This window comes from Erigeron canadensis, chromosome 1 (genome assembly GCF_010389155.1).
Source record: "Erigeron canadensis isolate Cc75 chromosome 1, C_canadensis_v1, whole genome shotgun sequence".
Lineage (NCBI taxonomy): Eukaryota > Viridiplantae > Streptophyta > Magnoliopsida > Asterales > Asteraceae > Erigeron > Erigeron canadensis.
In genome coordinates, this window is record NC_057761.1 from 19,669,322 (window position 1) to 19,689,523 (window position 20,202).

General features: G+C 38.8%; 1 protein-coding gene across 1 annotated transcript; it reads right to left on the bottom strand.

The window, feature by feature from the left end:
- Nucleotides 1-16,444: 16,444 nt before the first annotated feature.
- Nucleotides 16,445-16,810, bottom strand: LOC122586198 (E3 ubiquitin-protein ligase SDIR1-like). The gene has a single exon (XM_043758289.1). It carries the CDS (start codon nucleotides 16,808-16,810, stop codon nucleotides 16,445-16,447), a length of 366 nt encoding a protein of 121 aa, XP_043614224.1.
- Nucleotides 16,811-20,202: the final 3,392 nt, after the last annotated feature.

Here is a 20,202-nt window from a genome sequence, read left to right on the forward strand (position 1 = left end):
GCCGCCGAACCTCACCGTCACAACAACAGCAACAACAACCGTCCACCCCGTCGTCTTGACCTTACCTTACCATTACCACAACATCCACCGCCACAAATCTTCGTACATCTCCTTCTACCACCCTCCTCCGCCCTCACTACCTTACAAACCACTCCCGGTACCATACAACAAATTTTTAACCTATCGGAACTTGATAGGATGAACAGAATCGAATATTCCAACAGCGGTGGCGAAGTCTATAGAGTATCTCACCATCCTTCGGGTTGGTTATTACCTCTGAAAGTGATCTACGGTAATCACAAAGATAACGTCCGCCGTTAGATCTGCCGTGAAATCGAGATTTTACGTGATGTTGATACTTTGAACATTGTGAACTGTTATAACATGATTAGCTGAATTCTCGTTTGAAGTATAGATTGCACCAACTGTTTGTCAAAATGCCTAAAATGACTTTGATTGTGTTTTACTGTATTTAGTTCGGCTCTTTATTTTGCTTATTAATGCTTACTAATATTCTACTTATCAATTAAATTGCCATTTTAGATCATTATATTTATATGCAGTATACATAGCTGGCTAGTTTGCATTTTTGTTGTTTGCCGTTTAATCATCCATACTTGGTTCAATTTAGATCCATTTTACTCAGTTTACTTGGTGGTTTTTCTGCTTGTTCTTACTCAATTTTGCTCATTTTAACACTGAATTGGTTGGGTAGTTACTTCCTCGGTACATCTTAGCCAGGTGCTTTCGCATTTCCATGTACTTGTGTAGTTGTTGACGTGTTAGCTGTTAAAATTTTTTAATATGAACAACGAATGAAATTGATTCCACAAATTTCCAACTTAATAGCAGTTCACTTTCGGTAATCATATATTGTATGAAGGCGGAGGAGCAAGTGAGCAACATGTGTGCCACTCTGACCGGGCATATAACCATTAGGTGTTGGAACCACATGTTGGGTTGGTTCAACACCTAATGGTTATATGCTGATTTATTAGGTGACAACCGATTTATCAAGGAAGAGGACATGGGAAAGGTACCCCCAATGGTTATAGAAGACGAAATTCGTGATGAAGAAAGTATCCAACGCGAACAAGTATTCTATTATATATTTATAGCATTTGAATGTTTTAATGAATCATATGGTGATTCTAAATTTCAATCTGTGATAGATTATACACTGTCATTGTACCTTAGAAAACAATTACCAAGTGATTGTGTATTATCCATCACTGAATGCCTAATATGACTATAATCACTAGCATTGCTCACGTTGGATCATCTTCAGAATAATCTATGCTTGATTAGAATAAAAGCTCTGTGCTTAAGACGTACTAAATGATAGCTTAACTATCACTGTGTCACTTCTGCTTGATATATGTACATAAATATATTATTGTTATTGTTATTCACATAACTAATTATTATTTTTGTGTAACCATGTGGTTTTCCTAGATTATTCGCAGACCTCCAAGCTGACTAAATCTTTTTTGCATCATAATAAGTTGAAGCCTTTTTACAATAAAGTCGATCACCAAATGAACAAACGAGTCATAATTGTTCGCAGTCATTAGAGGCTGGAGCCCTCGAGAGTTAGTCTCGACAGGCGACAACATTAAGAAGTATCTGGACACATGGATCGTATACCTCGTTTTCTGCATATTCAGCTTCGGAAAGCTCATAACTAACAGCTGCAACACTGTCTAATACGGGTCGAATTTGGTGACATGTCACTGTACCTACAAGCTGCTCTAAACTAGCAACTAAGCCCCAACATGTGGTTCCAACACCTAATGGTTATATGCCCGGTCAGAGTGGCCCGCATGTTGCTCACTTGCTCCTCCGCCGTCATACAATGTATGATTACTGAAAGTGAACTGCTGTTAAGTTGTAAATTTGTGGAATCAAATTCATTTATTGTTCATATTAAATTCGTTTTAGCAGCTAACACGTCAACAATTGCACAAGTACATGGAAATGCGGAAGCAGCTAGCCAGTACCAACCACTCTCCTAGTATGGACTAGTGATTCCAGTTTATTGTTTGGTGGTCACTCTTTTATATACCGTACAATTCTTTAATTAGTTATTACCTGTGTGTGCTAATTTATTAGGTGAAAACTAATTTATCAAGGAAGAGGACAAGGGAAAGGCACACTCAAATTAGCCGATTTGGTGGATTCACTTGCTTGAGGTAGTAGCAAGTCTATTATCTCTTTAATTAGTTATTACATATGTATGTTGATTTATTAGGTGACAACTTGTAATGAAATTACCCTTTTTGTGCAACTTGCAAAGTTGCAAGATTTGACCCTCTTTATGTATGTAGTTTCTTTAAAAACTAGTAAGAGTATACTGTATGTTTACATTTACATTATATCATCAGGTTTAAATATATATTTTGTTTTAGTCTAGCCAAGATGAAGTGATGTATGCAGTTGGTTGTCATTTGGTATACGTATAGTCGTTTTTAAAATTAGTAACAATGTAGTATGCGTATGTATCAGGTAGGTTGTCAATTGGTATGTGTAGTAGGTTGATAGCAGATTTTTGACCAGCACTTGGGCTGTTTTGACAGCAGTTTGTTGTTTTTTACTCAGCTAATAGGCTTTTTTTACTGTAACTTTTTACTGGTTTTTTTTGCCAAGTACTTGGTTGGTTTCGACATCATTTGTTTTTTTTGCTAATTTATCATGGCTATTATAGCTTGTCATTTGTTGTTTCCCGCATCATTTTCTTGTATCATTATGTGCTTGCTTATTGGTTCTTTATAATTTTTATCAGATTATCATGTAAAGAGGGTAAGTGAGGAGCTTTTTGATGATGCTTTCTAGATAAAGATGAACATGTACAAGATGGTGGTGAAAAAAGAGAAGAAGAGCTAGCACAAGAATTGATTCAAAACAATTTGCGAATAATTTACTAGTTTTTGTGTAATTGTTCGTATAGTTATTTCAGTTTGTAAAGCTACTCAAATAATCAACTTTGTCAAGACTCCATATATCTACTCAAATCCTCAATTAGTAAAGCAAGGGGCTGAGTTTTTAAGAAATTTACTTGGTTGGCTTGAACAAACCAATTAGTAATTTAATGTTACTTTTTGTTACCTTTCTGAAAACTTAACTTCATAGACAGTTTGATGTTTTATTTTATTCTTTGTTGAAACTTAGTTTGATACACAATTGTAACAATTGGTGAAATACATATTTTCTTAATCTCTAATTCTTTATTTTTAATGATTTGGTGATTATCAAGTGTCTCCATAGTGTGTTTTTGTTTATTCAGTTGTTTCTAAAGCAATTACAAACCCTAAGAAATTAACAAAGATGGCAAACACATCTGTTTGTGTATTTTAACACTTAATCACCAAGGGATTGAACATTAATCACTGAGATATTTTAAACGTAACTGGTTAAAAAAATTTTGTTTGTGTATTTTAACAGTTAATCCCCATGGGATTGGCACATAATCACCAAGGGATTGTGAAGGTCCAGGAATGCACTACTTGTGTTTGATTAACTAACTTGTAAGATAAATATGACGAACAATTTACAATTACAGCAAAGTAAACAAATTACAAGTATTAATCTACTCCCACACGGATTCTTGTTTTGCTTTTATGAGTGCCTTATCTTTTTGTCTCTCGGACTTCATTAGCTCTTGATCGATCAGCTGAATGAATCTTGGATTGTTTGAAGTCCTTGAGCAATATTTTCTTAATTTAACAAGAAATCCAGAGGGAGCAGTGGAAATTTCACTGGTCCTGAAGAAGAGCTCATGACCATGAACATTCGTGAAGCAAAAGCCTCCCAAATCTTCACTGTACAACCCTTCCACAAATAGCAGTCTTGAAGGCATGCGAAGGTTGAGTGATGATTCCTCCCCAATATCAGATTTTTGTAAAGCTCTAAGCATGGTGGGGAGAGAGGACGTAACCTGACCAGAAGCTGTCCTCTTGACACCACTTCTGGGTTGCTGAGGGGGAGGAGAATATGGATGTCTGGCAGCGCTGAGCAAGGAGTCTCCAACTTTGTACTTCTTTTCCATCCTCCTTATCTGCTTGATTTGATCACCAGCCATCTTTAGGAGTGGATCAAAGACCGGTGTTTTGTTGTCTTTGATGAGCTTATAGATCTCGATCCACTCAGAGGGTCCAAGAGTGTCAGATTTGACATTCTTAAGAGTGAAAATCCTGGGCACACCTTTCCTCTGAACTTGAAGGTTCATTCCTTGCTGAGTAAGAGCAGGCTTGATCCACATGATCTCTTCTTTTCTTTGCCTTACCTCTCTTGAAGTAAGATAGGCTTGGCGTGCTTCTTCAAGCTTCTTCTCCTTACTCGCAAAGAATTCAAGTTCTTTCTTTTTCAGGGCTTCCAAGCCACCAGACTGCTCGGCTAACCTTTTAGTTTCATCATCAGCACCCTCAAGTTCCTCATTGACAATCAGCTCACTTATCAGTTTCCGAGATAGTTCTTCTTGAATTTTCTTTTTCCTCAACTCTTCTTGGATGACTATCTCAGTGGGAGTGAGTTCAGCAGATGCTTTTGAAGAAGTCTTGGGAAGAGCACCAGACATGAGCTTGTCTTTCTGTGCAGTTGCTGAGATGGGAACCTTAGGTGGTTTGCCTTGAGTTACTGCTACTGCTTTTCCTTTATCAGCATATATCTTTACAAGGGCAGCATGAAACTCATCAGTTGGTTTGAAAGAGGACACATTTATTGGCCTCGCTGGCACAACTTCAGCGGGCTTTGCAATTTCTTCTTCAGCTTGCTCCCCCTCAACACTTGCTGCCTGTACACTGACCTTTGCAGCGAGGGGGACACTTTCAGCAGTTGGGGTCTCCTCATTGATCGCAGTTTTCTCCCCCTTGGAAGTAGCTGGAGTACTTGCTACTTCCACTTTATCTTTTTTGAGGAGACCCATCATCTCCTTCATCATTTGTTTGAGGTCAGAGACCTCCTTTTCAAGCTTGCGTTGGGTGCTGATGGATTCATCTATCCTTAGCTTATCAGGAGCCGATGAGGAGAAGTTTAGAGAAGATTTGAGAGAGGCTATCTCATTTGTGAGAGTTGAGAGGAAATTGTTCTGACTTTTGGAAAAAGAGTTGATTGAATTTTGAAGATGATTGAGATGAGCAGTGAAGAGAATATTTGATTGGGAGAGTTGTTGAAGAGAAGAGAGAAGGGCAGTGCTTTTAGTGGCCGTCGCTGACTTAGCAATTTGTTCTTTAAGTTTGTTCAGCGAGGCAGAGATAGAGGAGTTTGAGACACTAACTCGATTCATACTTGCATTTAAAAGAGTTTGATTTTGCTTGAAGAGTCTTTCATTTGAGGCAGTGTGTCGCTGCTGAGCCTTAATCATTCTGATAATCACATCTTTCTACTCTGTCAGCCCATCATTAAGATTGTCACTGCTATGCACCAAGTATTGAAAATTTGTATGCGCTTCTAGATGTACTTGGGCAACCTGATCAACCAACCATGCATACAAGTACCCATGCCTATTTCCTTGACTTTGACACACCTATATTCTCCTTAACAGTTCTTGCAATTGATATGTTTCAACATAATCAAGCCTAGGCAAATCAACTGCAGTGTACATCCTTTCAGCATCGTCAAGATCTGACATCCTTAGAGTTCTTAGAGAAACTGGGTACTTGGAGCAAGGAGTGCCAAAGAAATCTGGATGATGCATAGGGGGTACTTCCATGATCACTTCATCATCCAATTCTTCCACTTCAACATACACTCCCGGCCTAATGCGTTGATTCTTGCATAGCTCCTTCCTTCTATGCAATTCTTCATTATTAAGCTCAGTCTTAAACTCTCCAAAGTGTCCCACAGGTTCAAAAATTGTTGTGGGCCTTGGAGAATAAGAAGGAGGAAGGGGCATGTCAGCAAGCATCTCGGGCATCTCTTCATTATTTTGAGGTTCACCAATCATGATATAGCCCATATCACCTTCCAGAAATTCACCTACAACCACTTCTTCTTCACTCTCTTCAGCGGCAGCGAGTGTAACTTCAGCTTGTGAATCTTGTGGATCAAACTCGCTGCCATACTCGTCTTCCATTTCAAAGTCTGCAAAAAAGTTAGTCTCGGTCCCTGCACAAACAGTTTCCAAGACATTCATAGAGTTTGGGGAAAGGGAACCTGGTGCCTCAACCTCAGTGTGTTGTTGCACTAAGGTATCATCGGCCGTAGAGGGTATTGACTCTAGCATCACCTGTGATCTAGCTGCTGTCAACAACTCAGAAGGTATTTGAGAAGAAGGGGGAATGTTTATTTGGGGTGGATTTGGACTTAGACCTCTAGTGGGTTGGGGTGACCCAATATCTTCACCAACCTCTCCTACAGAAATTTGAGGTGGCTGCTTGCTGCTCCCATTTAACTCGTCAACAGCCTGTTGGGAGGCTGCTGATGGGGTGGCTTGGGTACTAGTGTCCTTGGGCGTAGAGGACATCCTACCCTTTGGTTTGCCCTTTGTATTACTCCGCTTTCGTTTTGGGACGACAGCGGAGGGTGAAGATTGAATATCTTGAGTTGAGGATGCTGCCTTAGATTTTGTTTTGGCTTGTTTGGAGGCGTTGGAGGTCGCTGGGGGGTTTTCCAGCGAACCAGCCTCCGAAGGCATTTGGGTATCCACAGCGACCGTATCAGCCACTTCATCAGAAAGAAGTGCTACCTCCCAGTCGCTGTCTTTGGGGTATAGAGAGGAGTTTAAAGAAAATAATACCTCTTTCATATAAGAGGTGAGCCTTGCAACAAGATGTTCAGCTGGCTGCTTGTATATGTTGTTCCCAACCCTTGCAATTGGGATAGTTGAAGCGTCAGGCAGCGAGTAGGCATCACCGAGTGCTTCCTTGAAAATCACTGAGAATAGTCTGACAAAAGGTACTGTATGTGACCTATTGTTCTTGGAGATCTTGTTCTTCATGTCATTGAAGATCAGCAACCCAAAATCAACAAACCTCCCTTCTGCAAGCGCATGAATCATAGGCATAGAAGTAGTGGATGCCTGATTGTAAGACCCAGAATTTCCACCCATACATTGAATTACATGAGTAAAAAGAACTCTCCAAATCCCTGAAAGATTTTGCTTAAGAGGATTGTTGGGGATCGTGGACGGAGGGTTCTTTAGATTATAGTTATACCCAATCGACGGCAGCCAAGCTTTCCATTCACTTTCAGTAGCAGGCTCCACAAAGTTATTTTCATCGGTTTCTTGAGGAAACCCAAAAATTTGGCGAAGGGACGCCGGAGTGATAGTGATAGTTTTCGTCCCTTCTCGAACAGTACCCACAATCGACTGGGTGAACTCATCATAGTTGCATGTCCACCAGAATTCACGAAGAAGATGAACATAAATCTTCTCCGGATCTGCCATTATACAAAGACTGGCAGGGGAAGCATGGATAAAATCCAGCATAGGCTTATATCCTTTTGTACTTTTCGGTACATCAGACGAGCCGAGATGGTTATTAGGCTTAACAACCATCTCAGAAGCAATGAATGAGATCTTAGAAGATTTTACAATGTTAGAAGATGGAGAGAAAGAAGAGGAATTTAGATAAGATTTTTGAGTGGCGGCGGAAGCAGATGGAGTTTCAGATGATGAAGCCATTTTTTATTTTTGTAATGAGATATGAAGATGCAAAGAACAAAGGAAGTAGAAATTAAGATTTAGAGGAGATAGACAGTTTGAGAGATTTTGAGAGATTGGAAAGGAGATGAATAGTTGAAAGAAAGCGTGAAAATGAAAGTATGAGTATGAGTTTGTATATATAGGGTGTGGTGATGGAATATGATTGGTCAAAAAGGAAAAGACAAAAGAAAGTCTTTCTCTCTCCTCATTTTCAACATCTATAGTTGTTTTTAACAACTGTAAAACTATATATATATATAAAACTTTGTGAGTAACGTTTTAAAAAAATATATTTACAAAACACTTGAGTATGCGCCATATGCGTCTGACAGGGCCAGACCGTCAGAGGCACAGTCACAGTCTCAAGTGGACAGATGACGTACTCGAGTAAACAAGTGGGTAACTTTTTTTTGTAAAAGTGTATATCATGTGGCACAAAAGACTGCCACGTTGCCAACATAGTTACATCCGAAATAGTGAGTTTCAGATCTAATCCTATGTTTTATTTAATATGTTTTATTTTATCTAAATAGAACATGTCTCAGCGAACCTATCGATAAGGACACGTTTTATATTAGATGTCAGCGAGCATATGACACACATATGGTCGCTGAGATACAGTTTTTGGCAAATTGTCCGCCATCAACGGATTTTAGAAGTCTTTACCAATAACCGTTTGCTATTGGACTAGATGGAAACTTTTGGCTTTCCATTGCCTTTATTTTGCTTTTTCCCAAAGCAACAGGGATCAACGGATTTTAGAAGTCTTTACCAATAACCGTTTGCCATTGGACTAGATGGAAACTTTTGGCTTTCCATTGCCTTTATTTTGCTTTTTCCCAAAGCAACAGGGATCAATGGATTTTAGAAGTCTTTACCAATAACCGTTTGCTATTGGACTAGATGGAAACTTTTGGCTTTCCATTGCCTTTATTTTGCTTTTTCCCAAAGCAACAGGGATCAATGGATTTTAGAAGTCTTTACCAATAACCGTTTGCTATTGGACTAGATGGAAACTTTTGGCTTTCCATTGCCTTTATTTTGTTTAGCAAGCAAGACAAACTTAAACTTGCTGACTCAATTTAAGCTTACAAATGATGTGTAAGTTAAGTAGCTGAGTCACCATTCAACATTCCCAACCTACTGACAAGATCTTTAAATCTTTTTTCATCTAAGGGTTTTGTGAAGATGTCAGCGAGTTGATCATCAGTGGGAATGAAATAAATTTCAACATCCCCTTTCATGACATGGTCACGTATGAAATGATACCTAATGTCTGTGTGTTTGGTCTTGGAATGTTGAACACGATTATGTCTGATAGCAATTGCACTTGTATTGTCACACATAATGGGGATCTTAGTGTAGTCTAGGTCATAGTCAGCGAGTTGGTGTTTCATCCAGGGGACTTGTGCACAACAACTCGCTGCCGACACATATTCTGCTTCAGCAGTGGAGATGGACACTGTATGCTGTTTCTTACTAGACCAACTAGTTAGCCTCCCCCCCAACAGTTGACATGCTCCACTGGTACTCTTTCGATCTAACATGCAGCCAGCATAGTTAGAATCAGAGTAAGCAACAAGATCAAAATTGGACTCCTTGGGATACCAAAGACCTAAGGTCATAGTACCTTTCAGGTATTTGAAGATTCGCTTAACAGCGAGAAGATGAGATTCTCTAGGAGATGCTTGATATCTTGCACATAAGCAAGTGGCAAACATGATATCAGGACGACTCGTTGTAAGATACTTTAGCGAGCCAATCATCCCACGATAGTGAGTGGGGTTCACATGCTTACCATCAGGATCAACATGGAGATTATTGGGAGGAGACATGGGAGTTGGCTTTGGAGAGATATCAAACATATCAAACTTAGCCAACATGTCTCGAATATACTTTTCGTGATTGATAAAAATACCATCAGCGAGCTAACGTATTTGCAAACCAAGAAATAAGGTTAATTCTCCCATCATACTCATTTCAAAATGAGATGACATAAGGGAGCTAAACTTTTTGCACAGTTTAGTGCTTGAGGATCCAAAGATAATGTCATCAACATAAATTTGGACATACAGTATATGGGCACCTTTTCGAAAGATGAAAAGAGTGCTGTCAATGGATCCTCGCTGAAAGTTGTTCGAGAGGAGAAATTCAGAGAGGGTGTCGTACCAAGCCCTAGGGGCTTGTTTAAGACCATATAAAGCCTTATGAAGATGATAGACATGATGTGGCTTGGCTGGATCTTCAAAACTAGGTGGCTGCTCGACATAGACTTCTTCATCGAGTTTTCCATTTAGGAAGGCACTCTTAACATCCATTTGATAGACCTTGAAGTCTCGATAAGCAACATGTGCCAAAAATAAGCGTATAGCTTCTAATCTGGCCACTGGAGCAAAGGTTTCATCAAAGTCGACTCCTTCTTCTTGAAGATAACCCTGTGCAACCAGCCTAGCCTTGTTACGTATAACAACACCGTCTTCATCCATTTTATTTCTATATACCCATTTGGTTCCAATAGGTTCCTTACCAAGTGGTAAGGGAACCAAAAACCAGACATGTTGTTGTTGAAATTGAGTTAATTCCTCTTGCATGGCAGCGACCCAAGAGGGATCAACCATTGACTCACCAATATTTTTGGGAGTGATTATTGACAAGAAGTTTACATAAAGACATGTGTTTCTTATCGTTGATCGAGTGACAATACCCTTCTGGGGATCACCAATGACTTGGTGAGCGGGGTGACTCGCTGTCCACCTAAGTGCAGGAACACTAGAAGAACCTAGTTGAGTATCAGCAGAAGATGGAGTGATGGGGACAACAGGGAGAGGATTGTATGACGAGAGGTCAATGGTGACAGTGGGTTCAATGACAGGATGATCAGTTGAGTCATTTGATTGAGTTGAGTTATCAATGATGTTGGAGTCATCAACAGACTCCATATCCTCAGCATTTGCTGAGGAATCATGAAACTCATCATCAGCGAGATCATCAGCATGAACATCCTTAGTCAGCGATTTATTGCTGGCTGAGGAGGCCTGAATTGATCTCAAAATAGGCTCAACTTGCTCAATAGAGTAAACATGAGCAACAACTTGTTCCTCATCAGTACACACTGATGTATCCTGAGATGTCTGCTGAAAACATTCAGGTAAGGTACAAGGTGCATCGGAAAATGAGTCAGCTTCCTCATTGGAGGGATTAGTGAACTCACTGAATACTTCTTCATAAGAGGAGGATTGAATGTCTTTTAAAGCAGATGAACTTTCATCAAAGGTAACATGAATGGATTCATCTACTTTTTGAAGGCGAACATTAAATACCATAAATGTCTTGCTTATAGATGAGTATCCTACAAAATAACCATCATCCGCTTTGGGATCAAACTTACCTAGGTGATCCCTATTATTCAAAATGAATACAGGGCATCCAAACACATGAAAGTATTTAATTTGAGGTTTCTTACCTCTTAATACTTCATATGCTGTCTTATCATGTCTCTTGACAATCAAACAGCGATTCTGGGTGTGACAAGCTGTGTTAATAGCCTCAGCCCAAAATTTGTTTGGAAGGGAGGACTCACTGAGCATTGTTCTTGCTGCCTCGATAAGTGTTCTATTTCTTCTTTCAGCGATACCATTTTGCTCAGGAGTTCTAACAGACGAGAAATTTTGTGAGATCCCTTGATCATCACAAAACGATTTAAGAGTGTGATTTCGGAACTCAGTTCCATGATCGCTTCTGAGCTCTTTAACCCTTATGCCATTGAGATTTTTCATTTTCTTAATAAAATTTATAATCTCTTCAGCAGCGTCACTCTTGGAGTGAAGGAAGATAGTCCAAGTGTATCGCGAATATTCATCCACGATAACTAAGGTGTATTTGCTACCTCTTAGACTTTGGACATTTACAGGACCAAAGAGGTCCATGTGAAGGAGATGAAAGCATCCTTTGACAGAGTTGGCTTGCTTAGTTTTAAAGGTAGCTCTATAGCCTTTACCTTTTTCACAAGCGCTGCAAAGTCTGTCTTTTTCAAAGGATAGATGAGGAAGACCACGAACCAAGTTTTTCTTAGCTAGTGAATTTATGGTTTTGAAGTTCACATGTGACATACGCTTGTGCCATAACCAATTTAGTTCAGCAGCTGACTTGGCGAAGAAACAAGTTTCGCTATTAGTTTTGATAGGAGTGAAGTCAACGAGATATACATCTCGTTTTCTGGGAGCAACCAATACGACTTCCTTGTTAATATTTACAACAGTCCCTTGATGTTTATCAAGAATGACTTTGTATTCAGCGTCACAAAGTTGACTAATGCTTATGAGATTGTGTTTTAATCCGTTCACATAGGCAACTTTGGAGAATTTGATTAACCCATTTGAGAGGAGACCATAACCTTCAGTTTGTCCAGTGGAATTATCGCCAAACACCACAGTAGGGCCAGCAGCCTCTACGTAGTTATCCAGCAAGGTCTTTGAGCCAGTCATGTGTTTTGAACATCCACTTTCCAAATACCACACTCCTTTTCCCAGTGAACCCTGCAAGGATAAGACAGAAGGTTTTAGTTTGGTCCACTTTCAAACTCACTGACAGGCATGTCAGTAGAATTAAAGATGGGTGCATCAGTGGTAGTGGATGACTCAGTGGAAAGAGCTTCCTCAAGAGTGGGATGGTTTCCCAAGTCAGCAAGCATATGAGTTCTATCATTCTCATCAGTGGGCATCATGTTATTCCCATTTTCTTGAAGAACAACAAAGTTGCTGACAACATTGGGAGCACTAAACTCAACCAACATTGCTGGTCGTCCCCAGGAATTAGAGATGACACTCTGAGAATGAGGAATCTCAATGCGTTGAGAAGCAACATAGTCAGCTAGGTTAGTTTGATGAGTTCCAATTGAGTTAGTGACAGAACTGGTGTTAATGATGAAAGATTCATCAAGAGGGCTCTTACTTATCCTGGAAGATGAGACAGGGTCAGATAGTGGGGTACAGGCTGAAGTGTGAGCACTTGTTTGTACAGCCACTTCAGGAGCATCTCTTGAGCTATTGCAGTCAGTTGCAATATGTCCTCTCATGCCACAGAGATAGCATTTCCTGTTTGAGGAGTTATTTTGTTGATTGCTAAGAAGGAATTCCTTGAGTTGAGATGACAAGTCATTAACTTGTTGAGCAAGTTCAACAATTTTGGGTCTGAAGAGGTTGAAGCCTTTGTCTTTGCCTTGGACTTAGGCTTTGATTTTTGCTTGTGAGAATTCCTTGAGAATGGAGGAGGACCCAAGAGAGATTGACCAGTGGGGTCATCTAGACGAGGAGTGGAAGAGGAGGCCGCTTGTGAACCTCTTAAAATACTCTAGGCTTGTTTCAGATTAGTTTGTGAGGAGGAAGTCATAGGTTGATGAACTCTGCTGGGAGTAATGGACCTAGAAGAACGATTTGGAGTAGCAGACCACCCTTGCCTGTGAGGGAGATATTCTCCAATAGGAATAGAAAATTGTATCTGCTGAGAGGACAGTTGTCCTCTATTGGGAGTGGAGGATCTCACTTGCTAATGTGGCAAGTGTCCCCTTTGTGGAGTCACACTCCTTATTTGGTGCTAAGGAACATTTCCTCGCTGAGGAGTAACACTCCTCATTCGTTGCTGAGGAATGTTTCCTCGCTGAGGAGTTACATTCCTTATTTGTTGCTGAGGAATACACCCTCGCTGAGGAGTGGTTGGTCTGTTGACCGACTGAGGCATCTTACCTCTTTGAGGAGTTGGGTGTCTCAGAATTGATCAAGGTGGAGATGAATGAGTTGCCTGCTGATGGACAACAGGTTTAGCTTGAGATGAGCTTTCATGTTGAAACCTAGCATCTCCAAACCTTACTCGTCTCACCATGAGGCGTTCATGCTGAGATTCCTCAGCATTTTAGACTTTAGAAGGAAAAGAATTAGATGAGATTGACTGAGGTTGCTGTTTAGTATGATCAGCTCACTGAGGCGTGCTATAGTCATAGGGCACAGCAACGGTACTTCTTTTGAAAGTCTCAGCCATATTCAAAGTAAGTGGCTGAGGAGCAATGGACTTGTACCCATCACTTGAAATGTCTCCATGAAATGTTTCATTTGGAGAGTATTGAATTTTGCCTTCGTGTGGCATCATGCCAACAATAGGCAAATGGGAAAACATGTTGTTAGACGATGAAGATGAGCTAACTATTTTAGCTTCAGAGGAATTTGAAGGGTCGCTGGAGAAAGATGTGGAGGATCCAGCGTCCATTTCAGTGTGATAATCATTTCCTTTAACGAAATACCACTTTTTCATTTCCTCAGGAGAAGCAATACCAGATGGTGGGATAGAGATTTCAGGTTTCACATCATCTTTAAACATGTCAACGAGACAGGCAGCAGATTCAAAATCTCCACCTATCAATGCCTGAACTTGTGCAGGGACTTGTTCTCTAAGACATTGATGATGAAACTTAGAAGCTTTTGACCAAGAGGTCACAATCTTCTTGAGATTGAGGACTTCAAGCTTAAGTTTTTCATTCTCAAGCTGAAGCTTTTGAGTCAGCAACTCATGTGACTGAAGTTCTACATGAACATTCTTTAGTCTGTTGAGTTTTGAGTGAACTTCAGCGCGCAGAGTTTCTACAAACTGAAGATCACATGACAAGGATTCAAGAATTTTGGTCTTGTCCTCATCAGCAGATGAAAGAAGAGTATGTACCTTTTTGACAGTGACGTTGACCCACTGACTTGTTGAGACTTGGTCTTTTGTCAGCGCATCACTATCAGCCAGAGCCATGAGACACATGGTGTCAACATACTCCTCGTCATCGGAGTCATCTGAATCAGCCCAATCATGCTCTTCAGCAACCAGACCTTTGCCTGGTGTTTTGGCTTCTTCAGTTTCAGCCATTTTGGCTTTGAGCTGATAATACTTGTTCCTGTATTCATCAGCAGATTTAGATGAGTTAGTTTTTGGAGCAGCAGGAGTTGGGATAGAAACCCTGCACTCTTTCTGAAAGTGGCCTTTTCTGCCACATTTCCAGCATTCTTCCTGTGATTTATCCACAGGAGACTTATATGGAGCAACCGACTTACGGTTGTTCCATTTCCTGGAGTACTTCTTTCCAGCGATTAAGGCAAATTCCACAAAATCACTGAACATTTCTTGTTTCTCTTCAGCATCAAGCTCTTCAACAAGAGCTTGAAAGGATGCTGGAAGAGCAGAGGTGCTGGCACCATCATTGGAATAGATGGGCTCAGTAGAGATGAAAGCAAGAGGGTCAGTTAAAGGGTTTGCAGAAGTGCTAGTCGCAGAACAGGAGCTAGCTTGTCTCCTAGATTCTGCAGAGGCTCTAATGTTTTGAGCCAAGGCTTTCTCTTCAAATTGAAGAGTGCCAAACAATTCCTCAAGATCCAGTTCTTGAATCTTTTTAGTAGTACGGAGGATTTGTCTTAGATTCTGCCATTTGAGAGGGAGAGAATCGATGAACTTGTGGCATACCTCAAAATTGTCATGGGTAATACCAACATTTGTCATGTCATTGAGCAACCCTTTGAACCGGGTATATGTGCCCTCGAGACTTTCATCAGGAAGACAAAAGAAATTTTCATAGGCACGTTTTAGGTCAATTTTCTTGGTTTTAATCAAGTCAGCTGACCCTTCATAAGTGCTCACTAGTCTTTCCTAAACTTCTTTTGAAGTGGGGAATTTAATGACTAGTTTCATCACCTCAGTGGGAAGAGTGGTGATGATCATATTTTTCAATCTTGAGTCAAGATTGACGAGCTTTCGCTCTTCTTCAGTCCATTGGACTTCTGGCTTTACCAGATCAGTCACAATTTCAGGAGCATCTGGTGTAGCACCTGGTGTCCTTTGGACATACATGGGTATGTAAGGACCTTCATTTAAGATGGTCATAAGATATGGTTCTACACCCACTATGTGTAGTAACATTCGTTCCTTCCATGAGCCAAAGTCTTTTGACTCCAATTTTGGAGGAATAGAGACGTAACCAAAGTCACGCGTGTTAACCAGAGTGGGTACAGACGACATCCTTTTTTTTTTTAAAAAAAGAAAATTTTAAGATTTAAATCGTAAAGACAATAATGTAAACACAAGAGGCAAACAGATCTTGTTCCAATAATTTAGGAACCTGGCTCTAATACCACTTGAAGGTCCAGGAATGCACTACTTGTGTTTGATTAACTAACTTGTAAGATAAATATGAAATAACAAGAATAGAGATGAGAAGTAAAGAACTTTGTTCAGTTATATGTATTTCAAACTAAACGATGAAAACATGGATGGTTGTTTAACAACAACAATAAACAGAAAAATATGTTAAGTTTTTGAACACACAAAAACTTAACAAATAACTAAAGAGAATAAAGTAAAAATTGTGGAACCCCCCCCCCCTCGAATGGTGGCTAGGTCAAGTGATTCCTTTTATAGGCAGGTAAGGAATCACATGACTACCCTAGTAAATGTTGACACATGAAGGTTGTCAACTATCTATTGGTGGATCATTCAGATCTGCAGAGGTCTCTTTCCTTCATCTTGTTTGTTTCCAAAAACGGTATGAAAGAGAAACTCCATTGCACAGAAGTAGTACAAGGTCACATGACTTCATCTTGATTTTTCAACACGTGTCCTTGGGAACATTCTTCTATTCTTCAAATTCCCGCTCATATTTGACTTACAAATACTGGACGATGAGTCATTGAACATATCCTTTAGACTTTGAAGATAGATCATGCTTGCAGATGTGTGTGCTCGCTGAGAGCTCGCTGAATGAGTCACTCGCTGAGTCCCTCAGCGAATCTCTGATCCAACAAAAACACGCACACATACAGGACAGGAACCCTTCTTCCTTAAATATTTAAGGATACAAGCTGTGTGGAACTTATGTAAACAAGGAAGTGCTAGCATGCAGCTCTCTTGACAGATCGTACAGTTGTCCCCATCCTCAAGGGTCTTCAAAAAAGCTTCTGAGACAGGTGGTGTAGGTTGATCCGCAGGTAACATTGCGGCCCATTTTTCATTTTGGTAGCCTTGAGAAGGCATCCGAATCTGGTAAAGTGGATATTCTGTTTCAATATGGTAGCCCTCTGAATTAGTAATATGTATCAAGACAAAAGGACGTTTTTCTCCATCAACAATAGCAAAAGTCTCATCCATGATAAATTAAGTAGCTAGCATCTTGTCCACCTCGACATGATCAAAGTGAAAGTCGGGTCTGGCACGAAGAAAAATCTGCCTGATACATATAAACATTTGCTTAACAAACTAGAATCGAACATGGAACACACAATTTACTTAACACTGACTTGAAGGAATATGCAAACTCTAGATAAAACCTTCGTATAATTATATATATGTGCATGCAGATTATGGCTTAGTTGCAACAGAGAATGCAACACATTAGTAAAACTAACCTATCAGGCACTTCATCCTTAAATATTTCAACAATCAAGAGCGATGAAACTAATTCAACTATGACTCTTTACTTTTAACTAGATTAACTCTATAAGATTGTCCTTGAAGAACTCAAGACTCTGTTCATAAGACCACACACGTCGGTAGGACCAGAACTTTTCCATAGTGTTAGTACACTGTTATCTGTAGTAATCCTATACAAAGCATGGAATGCATTTGTATAGTTTCATGAAGCTGATTTACATGATAAAACTCCTTTAGTTTATCATTAGAACAAAGCAAAAAAAAAAAACGGATATGCTAGAGATACTTGTATATACGACAAATTTGTATATCAACAAAAACGAAATCAATGGTTTCGACTAAAACTTACAATCTTACATAAAGATGATTCAAAACTATGAAGTTCCTTCAATTTATCATTACAACACAGACACAAACACGGATATAATAGTTGAATCATATACTCATATCGAAATTTGTAACTAAGAGATACTGAAACTACAATTCAAATGAAACTCACATAATTTTGTTTCAAAATTTTGAAGTTTCTCATTAGTTTACATACACAGATTTATATACATCATAAAGTCTAAGTCTATATGTGACAACCCTCAATTTCCAATTAGGATAATTTACTTGGACTTATCTAGGTCCTTATCCCTAGAGGTTTATTAAGAGAATCGACCTTCTAGACATTCAAAGCATAGCGATAATTGTCCCCTAGTACAGTGAAATGCCATAAACAATAACTATAATTATTCAATACGATCTCAAGCTACAGATATTAGTTCTAATTGAACTTGACAAAATGCCAATGAACCAAAAATTGAATCTCGAGAAGTTAAGTTATATAAATAATAAGGTAAGACTCACAAGTTGTGTTAACAATCATAAATCTTCACAAAGGACCAACAATTCAAACGCCAAACTAATTGACGTACATTTGAACACAAAGATATAATGACCATCTTGAAAATAGATTTATAAACTATTATGTACATAATAGTAAGCTTGAATAAAATAAGTACATAAATATATTGCAACATTTGAATAAGTCTTCCAATTAAAAGATATGCACACAACTTAAACTTATTATACATATAAACTCTTATAAAATCCACCAATCAACATACAACTAACCCACTTATTCTTATACTCACACATAAATATACATCACATATACATATACATACATACAAACACTAGTTAGGACTTAAACCCAACACAAACCACTTTGGTTAACCAATGAGTTCACTCCTAACCCACTACACCACTCCATTAGACCAATAGGCATCCTCCTAACTCCTTTTCCTCCTCTCTCCCACGTCCATACATCTGCACACACCACCCCACACCTTTCATTCTTGAAAACACAACACACACACCTCCCAAAAACTCTCTCTCAACTATCTCCACCTCCTTCTCCATTTTCAGATTTCTCCAAGGCAAATTGGAGCTTGAAACTAACTAATCTAATGTAATAATAAGTTCTCTTGATCATCCAACAACTAGAGTCATGTATGGTGGGAGCATGGAGTCGATTCGGAGGCAACAAGGTCACGAAATCAGCCCTTTAAGAGGCTGATCGAACAACAGCAGAAACAGGAGCAAAACAAACCCAATCTTCTTCCTTTCTTTTGATTCTTGATCATTAAAGGGTACCCAACATGTTCCTTTGTTTGTTCTTCATCCCTTCTTTCATTTGATAGTTTATTTTCCCTTATTTTTGAGCTTGTAACAGCCAACAAACGACTCATGGGCTGCCATCAAGAACAAGACCCAACACCACATCCCATCTTGCTATTTTGATCTTCAAAGGTTGATAACTTGAACTCTTTTGATTATCACATTCTTTATCATTCATTATATCACAAAATACACATATATCTTCACATGCATGCATATTTAAAAGATTGATCTAGAAGAAATAATTATGAATGCAAGAGATAATAATGGATTTAGAGTATGCATGATAAGATTTGAATTAGTTTAGGTCTATTTTGATTTGGGATTTGAGATGGATCTTTTGATTGATGAGTTTATGTATATATGAATGTTAAAATACATGTTAATAATCTGGGATTTATGAAGTTAGTACAAGAAATAAGGATTTTATAAGAATTCAAGACAAAACTATGCATAAAAATCACTAACCGAAATCACAAGAACACAAATATAAATTCATCACTTTCATCACATGATTTGTCCACAAAATATGAAATAAAATCTTTAGAAAACACTAATGAAAGATTAAGAGATGAAATAGGATGAACAAAATGTATTGGGTTTGCCAAAATAAGTATTGGGTGAAGCCATAAAGTAAAGGCATGCATTGGGCAAACAAAGTAAGCTGACAGAATCCATCTTCTGTCTTTGAACGGGAAAACTGGGCATGTGAGGGCATTTTCAAGCAAAACTATCAAAATAAAAGTTGTAGAGAAATGAGTTAAGATTAACCTCCAACTGGAATTACTCAAAAATACTGAACCAACCGAAAGATATGATTTTTCTACTGAAACTGGTCAAACTGTTATTTTGTCTGAATATTTTATAAACTTTAACAATTTTTATCTCCTAATCCATAAGGTTCCAGGAGGTCATACTTGGTGGAAAGTAATTTCAATGTGTCATGAATTTAAAATAAAATCATGGGATTTTTATAACAATCAGAACATCAAGAACTTTTATAAAACTTCTGATGTCGCAAGCAATGCCCATTCGGGACAGTTTGTGTTTGGATAATTTTTAAGGACACCAAACATCATCTAAAAATTCACCAAAAATTCACAAAAATATTAGATACATATAAGTCATTGTGTAAAAATCATGAAGGTCCAAATAATTCTTCTTGACCCCAAAATAGTAGCCAACATTTCATAAATATGTGAAGTAAAAACAGAAAATTTTGAAAGAAGTTAATCATTAGTGTAATGGGCTAAAAGATGCACTAAAGACCATAATGGGCTAACCCGGCCCAAATACTAAACCCATAGAACCATAAATCAGTAGGCCCACTTGGCCCAACAAACCATATAGTCCAATAACCAATATAACCCATTAAGCACATAACCCAAATAAGGTTAAGCCCAATAACTAAATTAAGCCCAAGTCACTTAAAAACCCATCACATT

What these genes read in the sequence shown, in the direction of transcription:
- LOC122586198 (XM_043758289.1), bottom strand. Translation starts at nt 16,810, where the DNA reads ATGGATGAGACTTTTGCTATTGTTGATGGAGAAAAACGTCCTTTTGTC.